Below are 19,162 nucleotides of genomic sequence, written 5' to 3'. Positions count from 1 at the left end.
GAAACAATACTGTACACTTATACTACTACAAAAATAAGAGGTTGAAAAACTGTTATAATTTTAGTCTGAGGACACTGTGACATTTTCGAGTGTTGGCTTTGAGACTGTGGCTTTATTAGGACTCTGCCTCCTTTAATAATTCATGTTTTAAACCTGTGACACATAAAAGACTAAAAACACAAATCTGTAAAAGCTAGAGTTGTAACCTATAGATTCAACAAAAAGGGATTTTCGGTCATTTTCTGCACCTATTATTAATATAACTAAATTTATTATAGATCCTATCTTCCAGGTTTTATTTTTGCTTCATTTCATTTTTAATAAATCCCATTTTGACTTTGAATATTCCATATGGGTTTAAATTTATAATCATTTACTTTTGAGATGAGGAGTTTTTTCCAGATTGAACATTATCTACCGTATACAGTTGGGGGAGTAGCTCTCATTTTGTTCATGTTTGAAATAAATCGGTAGTCTGTAGTTTCAGTAACAAATAAAATACAAAAAATGGGGGGGGGGGAGAAAGAAAAAAAAAAAAAGAAGCATGAGGCATTTCATTTTTACATTTTTTTTTTTTATTTATTTATTGGCCACCATTTCACGTTTTCCACATTAATTTGGATATGATGGAATGCTTCGTTAGGATTCCCCCTCCCACACCACCATCGCTGTTCAGCTGACATCACCTCACTCTACTCAAGCTTCCCCTCCCTGCCCCCCACACACGCACATGCGCACACACACACACACACACACACACACACACACTGAGGCAAAGTAAGGGTGCTGCGTAGAGCCAAAAGGGATGCAGGAGGTACAGTATGGGTGAGGGGTGGGGCTGTTCCAACTGTTCCCTCCCCGCTTCAGATATCAGACACGTCTCTCAGACCGACCCGACCAGTAAACTCAACCAATCTCTGTTTGCTGTAGTAAACACATGAATCTCTGATTAGGCATGAATGCAGTGCAACCCATCAGAATCCCCCACCCACCCACCCACCCACCAGGTCTGAGAGCGTCCACACGGGCCAACTCTGCCCCAACCGGGCCAAACCGACAACAGCTGGGCACAATGGTACATTATTTAAAAAAAAAAAAAAAAAGAAAGAAAAAAAAGATGACAAGTCCTAAATAATAAAAAAACTCAAAGTGAAAGCAATTAAATAAAATACGATTTTCCCCAAAAAGTTAACTTTGTTCCTTTTAGAATAGAGTCAGTAGCCGCACTGAAACGAGGAGACGGAACCGAAAGATTTGGGAATGAAGAAATGACAGATCCCCCCCCCCCCCACTGAAAGAAAGAAAATAATTGGTCTCGGCTACAGATGGGGGGCTCTTTGTGCTACACCATGGGGATTATTTTAGTGAAAACATCTACAGGATGGCCCCTTTTCCCCTGAGAGATCAGTCCTTACAAAACCGTCACACAAACCTGTGGTCCTATCAGAGGGAGAAGAACACTGGCAGCAGCCCGCCCCCCCCTTACATACAAACATAGGTTACAACGCTCGATTTGCTGATACCCACACTGAACAAATGAACAGCAAGGACTCTTTAAAAGGAGGGGGCGTGTGGAAAAACAAACATTTTGAAAACTTGGATCTCAAAGCCATTTTTTTTTTCTCTCTTACATTTGGTTCAAAATATACAAGGCAGACAGCTGATGTGGAGCTTTGCAGACAAGGCATTGAGGTCTCCCACAGGAGATGGTGCACTGTTCCACAGGGTCCCGCCAGGTGGGACAAGACCAGTCTGAGCCAGAGGTTGCAGATGTGACAGGCAAGGGGGGAAGAAGAAGAAGAAGAAAAAGAAAAAAAAAAGAAAAGAAAAAAAAAAAAAGCACTGCCATGCCAATGATGGACTGACTAGCTGGCGGGCTGTTATCAGGCCGGCTTACTGACTGACTGAGAGGCAGTTAAAGGGGAATAATTAATGTTCACAGGACAGGGAAGGTCCACAAAGAAGTGAAGGTGGTGATGGTGACTGTTTGGGAGGGTTAGGGCGGGACTCGTCTCCTCTCTCTCCGTTTCTGCCGACGTTTACAACTCATCGTGTCCGTCGTCGTCAGTGCCGTCCTCACTATCGGAGTTGTCCTCCACGTCTTCCAAATCCTGCAGAGCAGAGAACAAGGGTTAGAGATTCAACAAAGTCCAATTTACTCTGTACCACAGAGGGTAAATAGCTTAAATATAAACTGTCAACATAAACCACTCAACGACATTAAAGGAACGCTTTAATTGGAAAAATGCTGATATCTACTGATACAGTCAGAGTTAAAAGTAAGACTTTGCTTATTGAGACAACTCAACAAATCCTGCTGGGGCTGCGACAAACTACCGAAAATAACCCGCAATGTCACCCTGAATCCCTTCATCACTAAACAAGACCTTGAGTCAACACCATCAGACACACAGCTCGCCATTTTGAAGACATCTCTGCTTTACAGGGCATTTCTCGTGTCTAGTCTGAGGACAGGTGTGGTGAGGAGAGGTGTGGGATATGTGAAGATGCTAATGGTGACTGCTACGCTGCACGTGCTGCTTTTTTCCTGGAGGCTCAGGTCTCCAGGCGAAGCCCAGTAAACAGCAACAACAGCTGCAGGAGGCATTAGAGGACTGGGCTGCAATTAGACTTGTGTGAAGGGGGGGGGCGTGGTGGCAACAGTGGAGTGGGAAGGTGTCAGGAGAAAGTCTCCCATGCTAACGTGCACGCCAGAGTGTCACAGGGAAGTACGGTAGAGTAATTCTGGCTTTATCCAGAAAATTTAAACACACATTTTGATCAACTGCTTACATCTGGGCAAGAAAACAGCTTTGCCTCAAACCTGCACCCAGACATCAGATTATTTGGACATCTACATCCGTGAAAGCTCAAACGCGATACCGGCGCGCATAATCTAATCGATGAGGTTCAACAGTGACCGTAAGAGTGCCGTCTGTGCACTTCAGAGCACCTCGGTTCAGAGGATCTCACCTCAGGTTCCAGGTCATCGTCATCATCTCCTGCGGGGGCACCGCCTTCTTTGCCGCCACTCTCCAGGAACTTGGTGAAGCCCTCAAGTGTTCTCTCCCCATTGTAGTCGATCACCTGCAGATGAGACGTCATTTCAGAAAGAAAACCAAGAAAGGAAGAGTCTCCTCTCACTGATGTGCATACTAATCCTCATCCAAAAGACTTTTATTTCCTTTTGGAAAACACTACAAATAAAATTAGAAATAAAATCTTGTGCACTGAAAACATAAATCTAACATAAATTTGTTCAAAGTTAAAAACTTTTCCATTTGTGTTTCTGAGAAATGCACACAAAGCATTTAATTGCAAACACTGAGTAGATTTACTTTATTATTTTATAATGTCCAAAGCTGCTCTATACGCAGGACAATAAAAGTAAAAAAGACAGACTGCTGGTTTTCTAAAAGTTGACAAATTTAATTTTAGCATTTTAAATCAGACATAATCATGTCTGTCATTGCAGCCACCTCCAGACTCCTCTGCATGCTTCCACTAATCAGTGTCACAGGCTAATCTGCAGACTTATTATGGGGTGACCCCGGTATATAGCACTCATTTAAGATTCCTGAGAGAAAGTGGCACGAGGATGCCTGGCCAATAAAGCGCAAGGCATGTGCAGGCCATCTTAAAGTGAGTGAAGCCATCGAGCAGGAATGCCCAAGAACCGCACACCAACATAATGCTGCAGAAACTTTCAGGAGCGGGCTCATGTTTCCGCACAGGGTTAACGCTGCCAAATCAGGAGGCAGTAATAGCACTGAGGTGACCCCAATGGCAATGATTTCAGATCGCAAAAACACAGCAAAGACATAAATAAGATTAGTGTGAGGGTGGAAATGGCTTCTCTCCAGCTCAGTGATCAGACAAAGGAGTTTCAGTCGTAACATGCCAACCGTTATTAAAACTAGTGTGGCGTTCGGGCAGTTGGGAATCATTTTCTAATGTTTATTAAAAAGTATTAGTATTTTTAGTCATTTGTTTTTAACTTCGACTCATCAGCTTTGGCTCATTTTCTGTGAAAAACAAAATAACATTTGCAGTGACCTATTAAAAAGTGGTGTTTGGATCTACTGGACACACGGGACATGAAGATGTGGAGGAGCTGTAATCCCTCCTGGCCTCATTTTTTAACCCAAATGTGAACATAAATCGCAAATTCAACATTGTTCTGTACTCAGACTGAAACTATTGACTGACAAATAGGCCGGTAGCTGTCCTGACCACAGTTTTACTGAGGTCACAGATCAAGGAAGGCCAGGTTTCATTTCCTTCTATAAACTCAGACGACTTCAAAATCAGAAAGGTCACAGTTTAAGAACGTCCACGTCAGCCATCGCCATCTTTTACATACAGTCTGTTAAAGCTGTCAGCACTCACCTTGCGCTCTTCTCCTGCAGGGAAGAACTTCAAAGTGGGGAAACTGTGGACTTTGACAGCCTCAATCTCATTGGCTGTGGAGTCCATTTTGGCTACAACAGTGTCAGCGCTGTCCTTGTACTTCTCTCCCAGCTTCTCCCAGATTGGAGCCAGCTGTTTGCAGTGTCCACACCATGGTGCATCTAAATCACCACAAAGATTATTAAAAGAAAAGCAGAATTTTAATGGTGAATAATTTTTGATAAAAACAGTAACAGCCGTCAGCTCAGGGAAAACGAGGAACCTTTACAAAACGGGTTAATAATGACACCCCAGGATGTAGAGTAAACAGCATCAGCACACTGATGCTTACCAGCTACGGTGGATATAAAGTAGCAGCTGAGAAAATCCAACCACTGCAGGTTGTGTTTGAGTTGGGTTTGCGTGTCTGCAGTTATGTGCTGGAAGCCCGTCAATAGTGGATTCAATATCTAAGCTAACTTTAGCTAGTGTTGTTCACTGGGAGCAGAAAAGGCCCTGAGGTTACCTCTAACAGCCTGTGGACTGATTTTAAGGCCTTCACCAAAGAGAGTCAAGGAAGGTTTCATTTTGTTTAAAGGTTTAAACTGCTCAGACACTAGCAGACATGTTTGTATTTATTTGTTTAGCATTTATTTGAAACCTCAAAATGTAATTCTATACTGCAGAAAGAAACCTTTTACTCAATATGCATAGAATATTTTTCTTTTTATCTTAGTGAGTAAAATTCAGTTTGAAACGCTTTGCAGTATAAAGCTAGAAACAAGTAACCACAGTGTGCATGCCACGTGCAGCCTCGGCTTCATGACCTGGCTCTATCCTTTGGCTGGCTAGAAAAAGCATCACCTGTCAGGGAATACGGGGCCTTTCTGATGTTCATACCTCAACATAAACCAGATATGGAAAAACTGCTCCAAAAATAGTGCAAATCTGGACAAGGATCACTACTAAACAATCCTACAGCTAAATTTAACCAGAGCTTTTCAGCATCAAGTGTCTGGTAGCAAATTAATTTGCAGAGAGCGTGCATGAGTGAGCCTCGAGAATGAGCAGGTATCTGGCTTAGCTTGGGCAAAGCAAGACGATTTGAGTTTCAGACAAGGGGCTTTGCCAAATCTCACACCCAAGAGAGTAACTGCAAAAATACCCCATCGCCCCAACAGGTGAACCCCCCCCCCCCGACCTGCTTGCCCCACTTCTGATTTAAGGATATGGGAGATAAACACGCTGCACCATAAAATAAAATGGTTGAAATGCAGAAAGAAGAGAAAGCCCTTACAGAATTCCACAAAGACGTTCTTGGAGGGATTGAAGGCAACCTCCTCAAAGTTTTTGCCGACCAAAACCTTGACAGGGTTTTTGTCCCAGTCTTTAGGGATGTCCTGGCTCATGAGGTGGGGCTGTGAGAAACAGACAATCACTTCTTTAAAAAGCGAACTGTGGTTTGGAGAGAGTATTTAAAGCACATTCCTACAGGCAAGGATCACACAGATACATTATGGCATTAAGCGGATTAAGGCTGTAATTGCTTGTAAGATTCCTAAAAGATGTTTGCACTCTGTATGTGACCATGCAATCGTCTTCACTATGTGATTTATGGAGACTGTAAAGTCCAAAATTAACATTTCTCGTGGCCAGAACATAAAGTCTATGTATAGCGGTGTCCCTCACCTTGAGTTTACCCTCAGTGAACAGTTTGCAGAACTCAGTGATGCTTTCTGCAGTGATGGCGTCGCTCTCTGGCTTGTACTTGGTCATCTCGTCCTCCAGAGTGATGAGGCGGATGGCAGGGCACTCCTCTTTCTTAAGGCCGAAGAACTCCAGGATTCGCTGGTTGTCGTCAATGTCGCTGTCGATGAAGATGAACAGGATCTGGACAGAAGAGAGGGCGGAGTAAATGAATGATTTTACTCAAAATAGCCCTCCTGATGGGTGCGTCAGGGTGTATACAGGTACAAAGAGCCAAGTTTAAGAAGTGTGATTAAATGTTTTGCCAACTTTGGATGTTTACTGGAGAAAACAAACAAACAAAAAAACCACACCTTCAAAAAGAGACATTTTTCACCATCTTTACCAACAACACACCTGATATGTCTGCTTGACTGAAAATACATTTTCAATAAAGTGTTTTCCTTGAGTTCTCCATATAAAAAACACCCAAATCACATGTTCCTTCTTTGCAGGTCACTGACGGCTGGCTCTTTTCTCCTGGACTGTACCTTATTATCTAGCATGATGGAGAATACCCACTCTTCCGATTGAGTGATGTGTATCAACTCTCAAAATTGTGTGTCCATGTGATTAGAGATAGCTAACCTAACTGTTAGAGGTTAATATAGACAGCCACCTATTGACATTTGTAAACACCTATAATGTCTTTTATGGGCAATGACTGCAGAGTTTATGGAAAATGCTGCATCCCAATCCCAAAAGAAAAACCACACTGATCTCTTGATGGTAAAATTTTGCACTTTACAGTGACAGCTTTGCCGTACCTGACCCTTGAATCCCTCTGCGGCCTTCTTAAACTGGTCCATTTTGTCCTGGAAGTCTGAGGCAGCTTTGGGCAGGAACATGAGGATGTGGGACTTGATGTCTCCGCCGAAGATTTTAGGGGCAGTCTGGAGAAAACAGTTTGACAAGTGAGGAAAACATCTGGACTGCGGACAGCATTATGGTGTGAGAAAAAGGGACCTAAACGGTGTGAGCAGCCCCATCGAATACCTGCTCGGTGAACTCAATGACCAGGGGCAGCTGGTTGGCCTTGACAAAGGACAGAAGCGCTTCTTTGGTCAGCTCACCATCGAAGGTATTGCGTCCCTCATCAAACTGCAAAGGAAACATGGAAACATTTTAGATGCAAATATTACCCACCTGGTGTCACATCTAGTCTGCCAGTGAACACCGGACATAGATTTCCCAGATGAAGCACTTTAAAGTTGCCCGGTAACCCCCAGAAGAATTTTATCGGTTGTTAAGAATAGCAGTGGTGCAGCTGTGCCAGGCAGCTCTTACTGGCACAATAGCAGAGAGGAAATTTGGCCTGTGGCGTACTGCCAGCCTGAATGGCACTGAAACTTAAGCTCCGAAATCCTCGGTCAAATAAACAAGTGAAAGACTCCCAGCTGTTTATTAAAACTGAGCCCCTGCTTTGGGAGCATTTGCTTAAGAGCTGCACACATGTCCGCGGTGTTTGTGGCAGTATGAAGTTACCAACAAGTTTCAGAGGCCAGACAATGGCACGAGGAGGACTAAGCACTTGTACATGTGCCAAAAAGAAAGATCACCCAACACCCTAAGGGCCGAACACTTATGATGTGAAGTTGCTTCATGCTGTAGCAACAAGGACTGCATGAAATTGTTTTTTTTATTACAGATCACCTTCCAACTATCAAACAAGGACAGAGCTGTCTGTTACTAATTTATTAAGTACACACCGATGTCAGAAATAGGTCAGTAGCTGTCCTGCAGTGCGTGGACACATGTGCAGTGTCACAGTTTAAGGTTAGGTTTGAAAATACAGTTATTGTGTTTACAAGATTACTTTCCATCTATCAAGATAGATAAAGCTGCTTTCCTGCTCTGCTGATGGCCTGCACATGCCTTGCTCAACATGCCACTGGTTTAGAAACCATAAGCTTCAGATAATGTTTCCAACAACATTAAAACTGAAGCGTTCTAGTTAATTGGTAACACTTTGCTCCGAGTGTTCATATTTTTTAGAGGTGGCTCTAAATACTGACAAACTGGCAGCACTCGCAGGGCAAAATATTCGACACCAGCCAAATCGATTCCCCCCCCTTATAAAAAACAAAAACAAAAACATCTTAAAAATAATCACGCTTGATGTGGTTTAAAGTTTTGGGTGCGATCACTACGATTAACCGGTGTGATTAACCTAGCTATTGCTAGCTGCCTGCTCGACCTCAACTCGATTATTGTGTCATCAAACCGGTTCTCGGCATCATGTTTGTGTTAACATTGTTTGCTGTACTGCAGCAGTTTAAGAAGTTTATGCTTTACTTCTTCTCTGTTTCATTTGGCACTTGTTAGCAGGCATCTGTGCACATGTGTTGTACCATCACAATTTACAGATGCAGCTAGCTAACCGAGCTGCCTAGTGTCAGCTGTTTGTCATTACAGCCGCCTTTGGCTCCAAAAAAACTAACCTGGCAGCAACCACTGCACCAAGGGTTAGTCCAGAAACCAACCCAAGGCATCACAGCAGCTTTTAGATTTGGTTTGAGTTGAGTTTCCAGGATTTGCTCATAGTTCAGATTTTGCTGTGTGAAAATGTTTAGGTTTCTTGAGTTTCACTGTTGATCATTCCTCAGGGGAAAAACTCAGTCATGTAGACATCAAACATCTCAATAAACACGTTCAACAAAGTTATCAGGCAGGATGTGCTGGCACATTTTACCAAACTGACAACCACTAAAACTAAAATGATATTAACTACAGTATTTTAGCTTTAGGTACACATTACTGTTTGAGTTTATTTCTAAACTCTAGTTTGTTTTTATTTTAGTGAAAATGTTTTCATACCTATTTTTAGGTTTTAAGGAGAGTTTTTAAATCAAGTAATCTGCCATTGTTTTTACATGTTCTTTAAATTTGAGCTCTTAAATTTCTTATGTAACCGACATGATTTTGAGGTTAACATTGACATCATGTGAACACACTTGGCCAATAAAAAATCCACAGACTTTTCATAACTGATATTTGCATTGTAATTGCATTGATATTGTAAATTTTCAGCGGTTTTCATTTCCATAGCTTCCTCATGTTGGTTGCCAACGCACCACTTCTGAAAGATCCTCTGGACTTTGACTCAATCTGATGAATCAACAGGCCGACTGTACTGCAGATAACAAACTGATCTCTGACCAACTGCACATGAGATGGCTGTAGTCAATGACCCCTTGTGTAAATTATAGTGAGTTTTATTACCTATACAGGCTTATAGGAAGGCCTTCAAATTCCATGCATTCATCCTCTGCCTTTAGCCAACGGGGGCTGCTTGGAGGACAGACAGTAACCTAACAACATGCACGACCGTGAGGGCGAGCAAAGTGCACGTCTTAAACGTTCAAGCAGCTCAAACGAGCCAAGTTTAGCACCAGAGAGCGGATACTGTGGGTTCAACAGCATCAAATTACAGAGGTGTGGATCAGAGACACAGCTGTGGCGTCTTCTGCAGCTCCACTGTAAATACTCACACATGGAAGTGTGTGTTTCACAGGCACAAACAACATATTTACAATGTATTCCGATTACACCTCAGACTGAGTAACAGCTTTAAATGAAGTCAGTAAGAGAACTATGTCTTCGTGATGTCCTGTGAACACAGTTTGTCCATGTTTGTGTACAAACAGACGGAAGAGAATATTTGAGAGTCACCTTCTTGAAGAGGACAACGCTGTCCTTGGACACTTCAAACTTGGAGTAAATGGCATCGTTGGAGGTCTTGGCGAAGGGAATGTCATCTATGGCCTGAGCTGCTTTTTCATAGGCCTGGGCACCAGCAGATTCTGCATCCTAAAAGACAAACAGAAATCCTCTGACTGAAACTTGCAGTAGCTTCAAACTCTGTGCTTTGATGCTTTGAAAGCAACACGTACAATATATGTATATTTTTAAAGGAAAGGCAGGAATTAGGACCAATCTTCTGCTTTTAGAGATGATACCGTAAACACATTTCAGTTATAGAGATCCGAATCGCACCTTGAAGAATCCGATGACTGCCACCTCATTATCAGCAATCAGAGACTCTGCGTCGGTGACCTCATTCAGGGTGGCGACGGCGGGCCCTGTGCGCTTCTTCAGCCAGTTGACGATGTCATCTGCCTGCCTGCCAGCTGAAACAAAACAGTAATTCAAGCTCTTTAGTTTGGATTTCAATAGAAATAGCTGATCTTAAGTGGGGGGGGGGGGGGGGGGGGGGGGGGGAATAAAAAAATAATAATAATAATATGGGTACATGAATATTAATTTGAAAAATCTCCATATGCCTGCCTCTTCTTTGCCCACTTAGCTGAACCCGAGCTGCTGAGGGTACGAGTCAGAGCAGTGCTAAATTTCATTATTTTATAAATAAAAGTCATTAATTTGGTAAATGGTAATGGTAAATGGCCTGTATTTATATAGCGCTTTACTGGTCCCTAAGGACCCCAAAGCGCTTTACATATCCAGACATCCACCCATTCACACACACATTCACACACTGGTGATGGTAAGCTACATCATAGCCACAGCCACCCTGGGGCGCACTGACAGAGGCGAGGCTGCCGAACACTGGCGCCACCGGTCCCTCTGACCACCACCAGTAGGCAACGGGTGAAGTGTCTTGCCCAAGGACACAACGACCGAGACTGTCCGAGCCGGGGCTCGAACCGGCAACCTTCCGATTACAAGGCGAACTCCCAACTCTTGAGCCACGATCGCCCTTAATTTTAATGCATTTTATTATTTTGATACATTTAGATGAGCTGTTAGAATATTGTTGAAAGCAGTTTTGCAAGAGCCAAACCATTACCCAAACACAGTCTAACTTTAACCAACAACAGAGTCTTAAACAAAATTAAGCCAACATCAGTGCCAAATACCACCAGTTCCTCTACTGGCCATTAAAGGCTCCATTAATTCCCATAAACGTCCAACTTCACAATACACAAAAAAGGCCCGTCAGTAAAGTTTCAGAAATTCACATCACATTTTCATAAATCTTACATGACACAAATTACCTGGGATCTGTGTCTGTGCAGCGCACCTGGACGCTTTTATGAAGGCAGCTTGCCAACAATGAACACTAGCATCAGCTGATTACTTGGCACTCTACCATCTCAACCAAGCATGAATAGTTTTAATGAATAGTTATTTATATTAACATTTAAAAAAGTCAACATTTTAACATATTTAAAAAAAACGTTATTATAAATAAAAATATACCGGCAAACAAAATACCAACTTCATTCTTTACATTGCATGCATGCATGTTTTTGTATTGAGGAAATACCCTACAGTCTGTGTGTATTAAAACACCTGTGCATATTTTATTTAATTTTTCCTTTTTGGCCTGAATTTGTTTTCGTTATAGCAAACCACTCACGTCATCAGGTCATGTTGTAGTACGAGTTTTAAGAAAGGTGCAATCTGCATGCTGAACAGGGACAATCACATATTTAAAGAGTTCATTCTCACAATGTCCTTTTTGTATACCCAAAAACATTAGTAACACTATGCCTAAAAGTTCAGTGCACCAATTAGTTTTAAGTACAAAACTATTTAAAAAGCACCAATGAAACCATCTTGGATCAGACAGACCTTGATGAAATTTTTTTTGGGGTGAGATTGAAGTGAATTTGCACAGCACTTCCTGTGGTCACACGCAACACACGGAGGCACAAAGACAACCGACTCACTTTATGGGTGTGAACACTTAAGTGCCTTTGCCAGTTAAAATTTTTGCACTTCTGCAGTTTCTGAAACCCAACTGCTCTTTACAACTTCAACTCAGGCTCAGTTGTTTCCCCTTTCATATTTAAGCACCTCAGCAGTTTATTCACCACACAATGATTGAAAAATATAAAACTGTATGCCACGTTTGTGAGGCCGTTAAAACACTTTTACTTTCTGTGGGTTTTACTTAAACTGGACTTAAAAGAGGCTGGACCTGTGATGCAACAGCAGTTTCACTATGAAAACGATGAGGCGATTCAGCACGTAGTCTTTATGCAGCACTTTGAGGTTTCAGGCAGTGCGTGGGAGACGGGAGGTGGCTTTTTTTTTTTTTTTCTTCTAAGTCAGAGTAGTCATTTCCACAAAAGCACTTCCCAACCTGCTCTCTTCTCCTCCAGCTGAAAACTGAGTCAGGCCAGCAGAGGCGACGTGAAGAAATGCACATACCTCGACCACGTCCCAGAGGCAGCGTGAGGGAACGTGCAGAGCAAGGCCCCGCCCACTGCCCGTCTAATGCAGCTGATTGGCTGGCTCATGTTTAGGCTGCTGTGTAGATCATATTACTTAGGAGTCACTTGGGCCCGGCTTCAGTAATTTAATCTAAACCCCTAACCCTGTCATAACATCATTTTTATGACATAATAGTCAGTCACTATGCTGAGACAGAACTTACTTAAGATTGCATCATTTCAGAGGCAAGAACACTCCAATTCATCAAAGAGCATTGAAGGAGAAAAGTCACAAAGCAGCAATGCACCATCATCTCAGTATTTTAGCACCAGCTGAGAAATGCATGATGCTAAAATAAATACTATAAAAGTAGATGTGTGGATGTGATTCTTGAGGAGAAAGTGGAAAGCTAAAAAAAAAAATAAAGTGAAAGTCAACAGTTTCTAAAGCTACTTTCAGGTGCTCCCTTATTCACAGGAAATCGTCACAGCGGGTAACTCTGCACGTTTGGCAGATCTTTACACCGGTGCCCTTCCTGAAGCAACCCCCAGGGGATTGGTGTCTCCTCCCAATACTACAAAGATAAACACTGTGTTGTAGAAGTGTAACAAAGGATAAACTTCAGATTTCCCATCCGTTATTCTCAAAGTGTGTAGTTCATATAAATTTCATCATGAGGCAGAAATTAAACTGAGGTATGAACATTTAGGATATCAGTTTGTGTTGTGCTGTTTCTATTATATTGAACGTAAAACAGGTCGGTGGAATGAACCAAATCTTCATACAGTTTTGTGTATACCAATTTATCTTCTTCACATTTAAATAAAGTGTTAAATTATATATTTATGTTTGTTTTTTTCCTGGTTGTTGACACTTCAGAAAAACTAAAAATAATTAAAATAATAAATCTCTCCACATGAAACAACATGACCATCTGGTTTAACCACAGGATGATTAAAATTTACTTTAAGAGTCCGCTGGTACAGATAATAAGGCCTGTGATTCCTGCAGCTTGCCATCTTTTATGAATCAGCTACTGTTAATCAAAGCTGATGTTTCTGCTTAAATATGAAAAATTATCATGTGATGGATGAATCAGGAAGGACATTGTGTAACTGATAAGACTCGATCAGGAAGCTGACGTGGAAGTTTGTCATCATTTCCGTAAGTCCATCCTTCCCCAAGCTGACGGGGACCTATGCAAGTAGTTGACTAGATGACTTAACGTTACTGCACTCACTACACTTAAATTATTCTTGCTTTATAAACAGCATGGATGTAGACTTCTTTCTACGAGGGCTCTGGTGATCCTACTCCAGAAATGTTTTAATCCACCGTTCTGCTTTATATTAGGCCGTTTGCGTGTCTTGATTTGGCAGGAATCCTGCTCGTGTGTGTATGCGACACCTGTTCACAGCAATGAAACTTCCTAATTATTTAGCAAATTTTGGCTTTTATTAGCTTGTTTATGCAACATTTCTACTCCTGTACAAAAGATGTGAGCCTTCCTTGTGTCTGTGTTTTGGTTTGACTTTTAGGAATAATGTTCTTCTGATGTTATCAAGTCTGAAAACAAGGACAGGCTACATTTAGCATGGGGGCCACAAACAAGAATACCTGTAAACCCCCAGAAACAGTCACTAATAACTTAATTGGCTTTGACCTCTGAAAAAGTCCCAATGCTGGAGCTTCTGTTCCTTCATGTTGGTCAGCCTGCTAGAACAGAGGCAGTACAGACACTGGTTTGCATCACAACACTGTTTGACAAAGATAACCAAAGCAGATCCATCGAGTGCAGACTCACTGCTGAAGGAAACGAGATGCTTTCTCGTTTTAATAATCAGTGGAATCCCTAATAGTTAAGACAGATGACAGCCAATGAAGCTGCGCAGTTTTGCAGTATTTTGATCTAGAAAATGAACAGCTGTTTGTTGACTGAGTTGAGGCTACAGCACGTCTGCTTTGCTGGCTACTTTGTCCTCACACTCATTTATGTTCGCTGTTATAGTGTGAGTAGCCGCTGCAGTATGCTCCTTAATGACACGTCACCCCCAAGGTAATATCTCCCTTTGTATGGTCTGAATCTCTGAACTTTAGTACAGATATAATTTAAAAATGGACACAATCACCTCTGTCTTTAATCCAGCTGCAGAGGCACAAAATGCCAAGTTACAAAGATCGAGAGGGCCACGACCAGCTGAAACAGCAGCTTGACACCATGTGTATGTGAATAACTCAGTGTTAACCGTTTAAATGCTTTCACTCCCCCCCCTTCCCATTTTAATTACTTGGAAATCAGCAGCCAGGAACAACTATGGTCCACCCCAATTTTTAAACTAAAACTTATGAATGAAATGCATCCATCCCCACTCACCTGAGTACTCTTTGGGAGATTCCTTGTCTCCACCCTTGAAGAACTTGATGGTGGGGTATCCCCGGACGCCGTACTCTTGGGCGAGTTCGGTTTCCTCTGTGGCGTCCACTTTAGCCAGGCGGATGTCTGAACCCTCTGCCTTCAGCATGCCAGCAGCCTTGGCATACTCTGGAGCCAGGGCCTTGCAGTGACCGCACCATGGGGCATCTGAGGAAACCACACAGAGAAAGGTTTGTATTGCTACCGAGAATGATATCAGATCATAATGGTGGAAAACAAAAATGTGACAAAGAACAGACCACATGAGAATTTGTATTAATCAGCAAATTAAAAAGCTACATTCATCCAAACTATCCATTGGCCATTTCCGCATCACCTTCTGTCCTTATATGGGGATGATTGATAAGATTTAATTTGCAGTCAGTTCTGATTATAGGTTCAGATCTTTAGAGAATATTTTACTGATGCCAGATCTTTTCTGTGGAGCTTAGTTGTTGTTGTTTTTTGCCTCAGTGCTTCTGTGATGAAAACTATGTAGAGACTGTAGAAAGTCTATTGAAATAGGACTCGGATGTTCAAAAGCTCAACTGCAATGAGCCTGATGTCTTTTTGCAAAATTGTTGCTGTCAGAAAAAGACAGCAGCACTGATGAAAGTGCTCGAGTGCCTGGAGGCATTCGATCCTGATTGATAGGACACTCCAAAGCGGTTCTGAATTTCCATCCCCATTTCATCTCTTGGATCCAGCTTCACAAATTTGTACAATTTGATTTTTGCTCAAGGATGGTGTGTGAGTGGGATTAAAGTATTTGAGTCTCCCTTCGCTTGGCACAAAGGGATAATAAAGAGGTTTTCCTAAACAATCAATTCTGTTTATCATCATTTAAACAAACAAACAAAAAAAACACAAACATGGCCAATATAGTGTCCTGTTATTCTATAGTGAAAATATCTGAATGTTTTAGAGCAACTTAAGGTGAAATTAGCAGCTTTCTTAAAGGATGCTTGTATTTTTAATGATTCCCTTAAGGATCCATAATATATCTGTATGTGGATGAGGAGGGTAGGTTGGTGGTTCAATCCCTGACTCCTTCAGTCTGTATATTAAACATCCTTAGACAAGATACAGAAATCAGAGTTGAGACGGTGTGCGAGTGCCTGACTTAGTGTGGCTCACAGTAAAAATACTTTGAATGCTCAATTAGAAGGCACCATTGAAATATCACTCATTTACCAAAATTAAAAAATTAAGAAACTGGGAGGTGTGTGTGTGTGTGTGCGCGTTCATGCACGTCCGTGCATGTGTGGGTGGGGGGGTATTGCAAGAGAAAAACCTTTTCCAACATTAAAGTTGCACATTTAAATGTTTCCAGGATTAAAATGATTATAATAATAATAATAATACTAACTTGAAGACTAAGATCAGATAATCTTAGATTATAAAGACATAAAAAAAACAAAACCTTGTGTGTGCCTCTCTCCTCTTGTTTCGCGTTCAGTCGCGAAGTGTACTTATACACTTGGAACCGATAAACCTGCTTATCAGAAACGCCACGTCAACTAATGACCTCATTTTTTTAAACGTATTGACAAAGAACCAAACTTCCTTGTACCACTCGGGTCATTACAAACACATACAGTTGAACTTTTGTGAAGTACACGTCAACCTAGCTCCATGCACGCAGAGATCCCGCCCAGCTGAGGAGGACGTGGGCAAACAAAGCCCTTCATCCCTCCCATCCCGAGAGCCGACTAGTCCAATCAGCTGTCACACACTTTGTGAAAGAGGTCAACAATCAGACAAAAGTGACGCGGGACGGGCCTGCAAAGCCCAAACTAACCAGTTTAATAAGCCAATTCAATCGGGAAATGAATTATCAGGAGGTGCAAGAAAAGCGAAAGCTACCGCATGAAACCGCAACAGCCGATCGAAACCTATCTTGACCCATTTATCTGCTCTCCACCATCCCAGCTTTCCTGCATTTTACAATTTGGCCATTCAAATTAGGGGGAAATTTTGTAATAATAAAAAAAACACCTTATTAAAAAAACTTGCTATATTTCCCCGATTATAAGATACACTAAATACTCAGAACTAACACAGACTTCTGTGACTTCAGAGAAAACTCGCTGCCTTTTGCTATGTGCACAGCAACTTCCTCAGACACCCCCAAAGGCCCAATCTGAGGCGTGCAAAAAACCCCTTTGTGGCCTTAATAATACTCTTAAAGCAACAGATGGATCTTAAGTACGGCACTGCACAATTTCTATACAATTCACCAGAGATAAAGCTAATTTAAGGAAATACTATATTCGCACAGATGTTACAAACTGGTTGAGGTGTGCAGAAAATAAATCTGAGGATCACTGCCAAGTTTTGCCTCCGCGGCAGAGTCCCGTTACACTTCGGTGTTAGCTTGACTAATTTTACCATCACAGCGAGAAAACAGCCCGATGATCAAGGCTCTCTGTTTCATTAAAGGAATAACTACAGCAGCTCTGCAGCTCGGTGAATTACAGTCACGCATGGATGCAAAACCAAACCCCACGTCGGTGAGTTAGCTAACCAGCAAGAACTTATCTCAAGTGTCAAAGTTTAATGCTAACATTATGTCAGGCTTAACTCGGCTAGCTTAGCTCTGCACGAGCTGAGACCGCAGCGGGAGGCTTAGCTTGAGCTGGAGAGCTTGTAAAGGCAGTCAGAACCACTTACAGAACTCAACCAGGATGTTGGGGTGAGCCTGGAGAGCCTCGTCGAAGTTACTCTTCTTCAGCACCAGGACATCTTCTTCCTCGGCTATCTCAGCGTTGATGGCCACAGCCAGTGTGCAGAAAATCAGAAACTTCAACATCGTCGCCGTCGAGTTTTCTTCCCTAAAATAGACGAAAGGTTCAGACGAGCTCGGCTACGGCTGGGGTGGAGGAACAGGTGTTAGTTTCAGGTCCGTTTCCCCTCGTTTAAGGTTGGGAGAGTAGCTGGTATTTTGTGTCTACCGCTACTAACGTGGCAGTGCACGCAGAAACCGGAGGGTCAGGCGTAGTGCGCATGCGCCTTTATGAGGCAGAAAGCAGTTCGTGTTGAATTGTGACTGGATCGCAGCGGGCTGCACCTGGAAGTGAAAGAGAGGCGCTCCCTGCACACATCAGTCCGCCGAGAGCAGGAAAACTGGATGGGAAGGTTTTAACTGCCCACACTTTTTAAACAGGGAAACAAACTCAACAATGTAATCATATTTTATAGATTTACTTTATTAGAGCATATTACAGCGCACGAAGTGCAATATGTGAACTACAGTATAGTGAAACATCGGAGTTCACTGAATGCCTTTTCTTTTTTCGGCTCTTGGCTGTGGGGTGAATATGAGTGTAAACTGATGCAACCAGCTGGGGGTTGGAAACTTGTGTGTTTGCAAAGAGGACAGAGCAAAGTCTGAATGACTAACGCTTATCTGCCACACTGATTTTTACATTAACACCTCCATTGCAGCCTGGTTTGACAACAAAACTGAACAAATAAACGGAACTTTCTGTGCTCACTCTGGATAATCCCCAGAACGCTGTGTCAATAGTTGGTCAAAGGGAAATCTGGTGGGGTGGTGCTACAGAAATCTTTGCAATACACATATTTTAAACCAAATAAAACCAAAACTGCTGCGATGGTGAGATACGGGCATACATGAGAACATTACTTATGAAAATGAGTCATTTGAGAAAATTTTAGTGTATGTTTTACAACCTTCTTTACTAAGAAGTCAGGACACACTGTAAAATGTCAAGAAAAGTGCAATGTGATTATCTGTAAATTATCAAAAGCCCTTTAGTTGATTCAAACCAGATGAAAGACAATGTTTAAAGTGAGAAGTGTTCTTTTTTTTTCAAAAATCATGCTATTTTAAAAAAAAAATTCCAACAAAACATTTTAAATATGTTATGAGGCATGTTTACCACTGTGTTGCATCACTGCGTTCAGGAACGGTTGGACATCAGTTCCTGGAGATTCGAAGCCAAATGTTTTCACATTTTTGCTTCACATAACAGTTTGGCTGCTCTGTAGTTCAGGGCATCTTAATTCATATTTATTGCTCTATAGTGGCAGGCATGCAGTTTAGAACCCAGACACTCTCTTTTATTGAATATGTGCAGAATGTAGTTTTGCATTGTCTTCCTGAAAAGGTGTCATCTAGATGAATGCCATTTTATGTGGTTGCAAAACCTGTATATATTGTTCAGCAGATTTAGTGCCACGTGTACTAATGCACCCTCAGTCACAGATACTGGCTGTTAAACTGTGTGCTAGTAACAAGCTGGATAGTTTATCCCAAGATGAGCTGACATGAGCATTAAAAACAACCTACTGTAGAATAAAATATTAAAATAAATTATTGTGACAAAATAAAACTGGCTCTGGGGTAAAACATGCACCATTGAAAAGGAGAAGTAGATGAAAAATAGAAAAAAAGGAAAATGACATAAA

At 41.9% G+C, this 19,162-nt stretch overlaps 1 protein-coding gene across 1 annotated transcript; it reads right to left on the bottom strand.

Annotated features, from left to right (window-relative positions):
* Positions 1–1,006: 1,006 nt before the first annotated feature.
* p4hb (prolyl 4-hydroxylase, beta polypeptide) lies at positions 1,007–17,715 on the bottom strand. Its single transcript, XM_063476959.1, has 11 exons — positions 17,402–17,715; positions 14,690–14,896; positions 10,132–10,265; positions 9,808–9,945; positions 7,132–7,236; positions 6,903–7,028; positions 6,079–6,279; positions 5,687–5,807; positions 4,390–4,571; positions 2,974–3,087; positions 1,007–2,111 (listed from the first exon to the last, which is right to left on the bottom strand). The coding sequence occupies exons 1-11, from the start codon at positions 17,538–17,540 to the stop codon at positions 2,040–2,042; spliced, it is 1,539 nt and encodes a 512-aa protein (XP_063333029.1). The 5' UTR covers positions 17,541–17,715; the 3' UTR covers positions 1,007–2,039.
* Positions 17,716–19,162: the final 1,447 nt, after the last annotated feature.

Source organism: Pelmatolapia mariae, linkage group LG6 (assembly GCF_036321145.2).
Source record: "Pelmatolapia mariae isolate MD_Pm_ZW linkage group LG6, Pm_UMD_F_2, whole genome shotgun sequence".
Classification (NCBI taxonomy): Eukaryota; Metazoa; Chordata; class Actinopteri; order Cichliformes; family Cichlidae; genus Pelmatolapia; species Pelmatolapia mariae.
The sequence above is the reverse complement of the archived record's forward strand: the minus strand, read 5'-3'. Positions and strand labels throughout refer to the sequence as shown.

Bases quoted from the DNA above. Each gene is read 5' to 3' on its own strand.
- p4hb (XM_063476959.1), bottom strand. From the start codon at position 17,540: ATGTTGAAGTTTCTGATTTTCTGCACACTGGCTGTGGCCATCAACGCT. The intron at 14,897-17,401 runs GTAAGTGGTTCT...TGGTTTCCTCAG, and splicing joins CAACATCCTGGTTGAGTTCT to ATGCCCCATGGTGCGGTCAC. The intron at 4,572-5,686 runs GTAAGGGCTTTC...GTGGTGATTTAG, and splicing joins GAACGTCTTTGTGGAATTCT to ATGCACCATGGTGTGGACAC.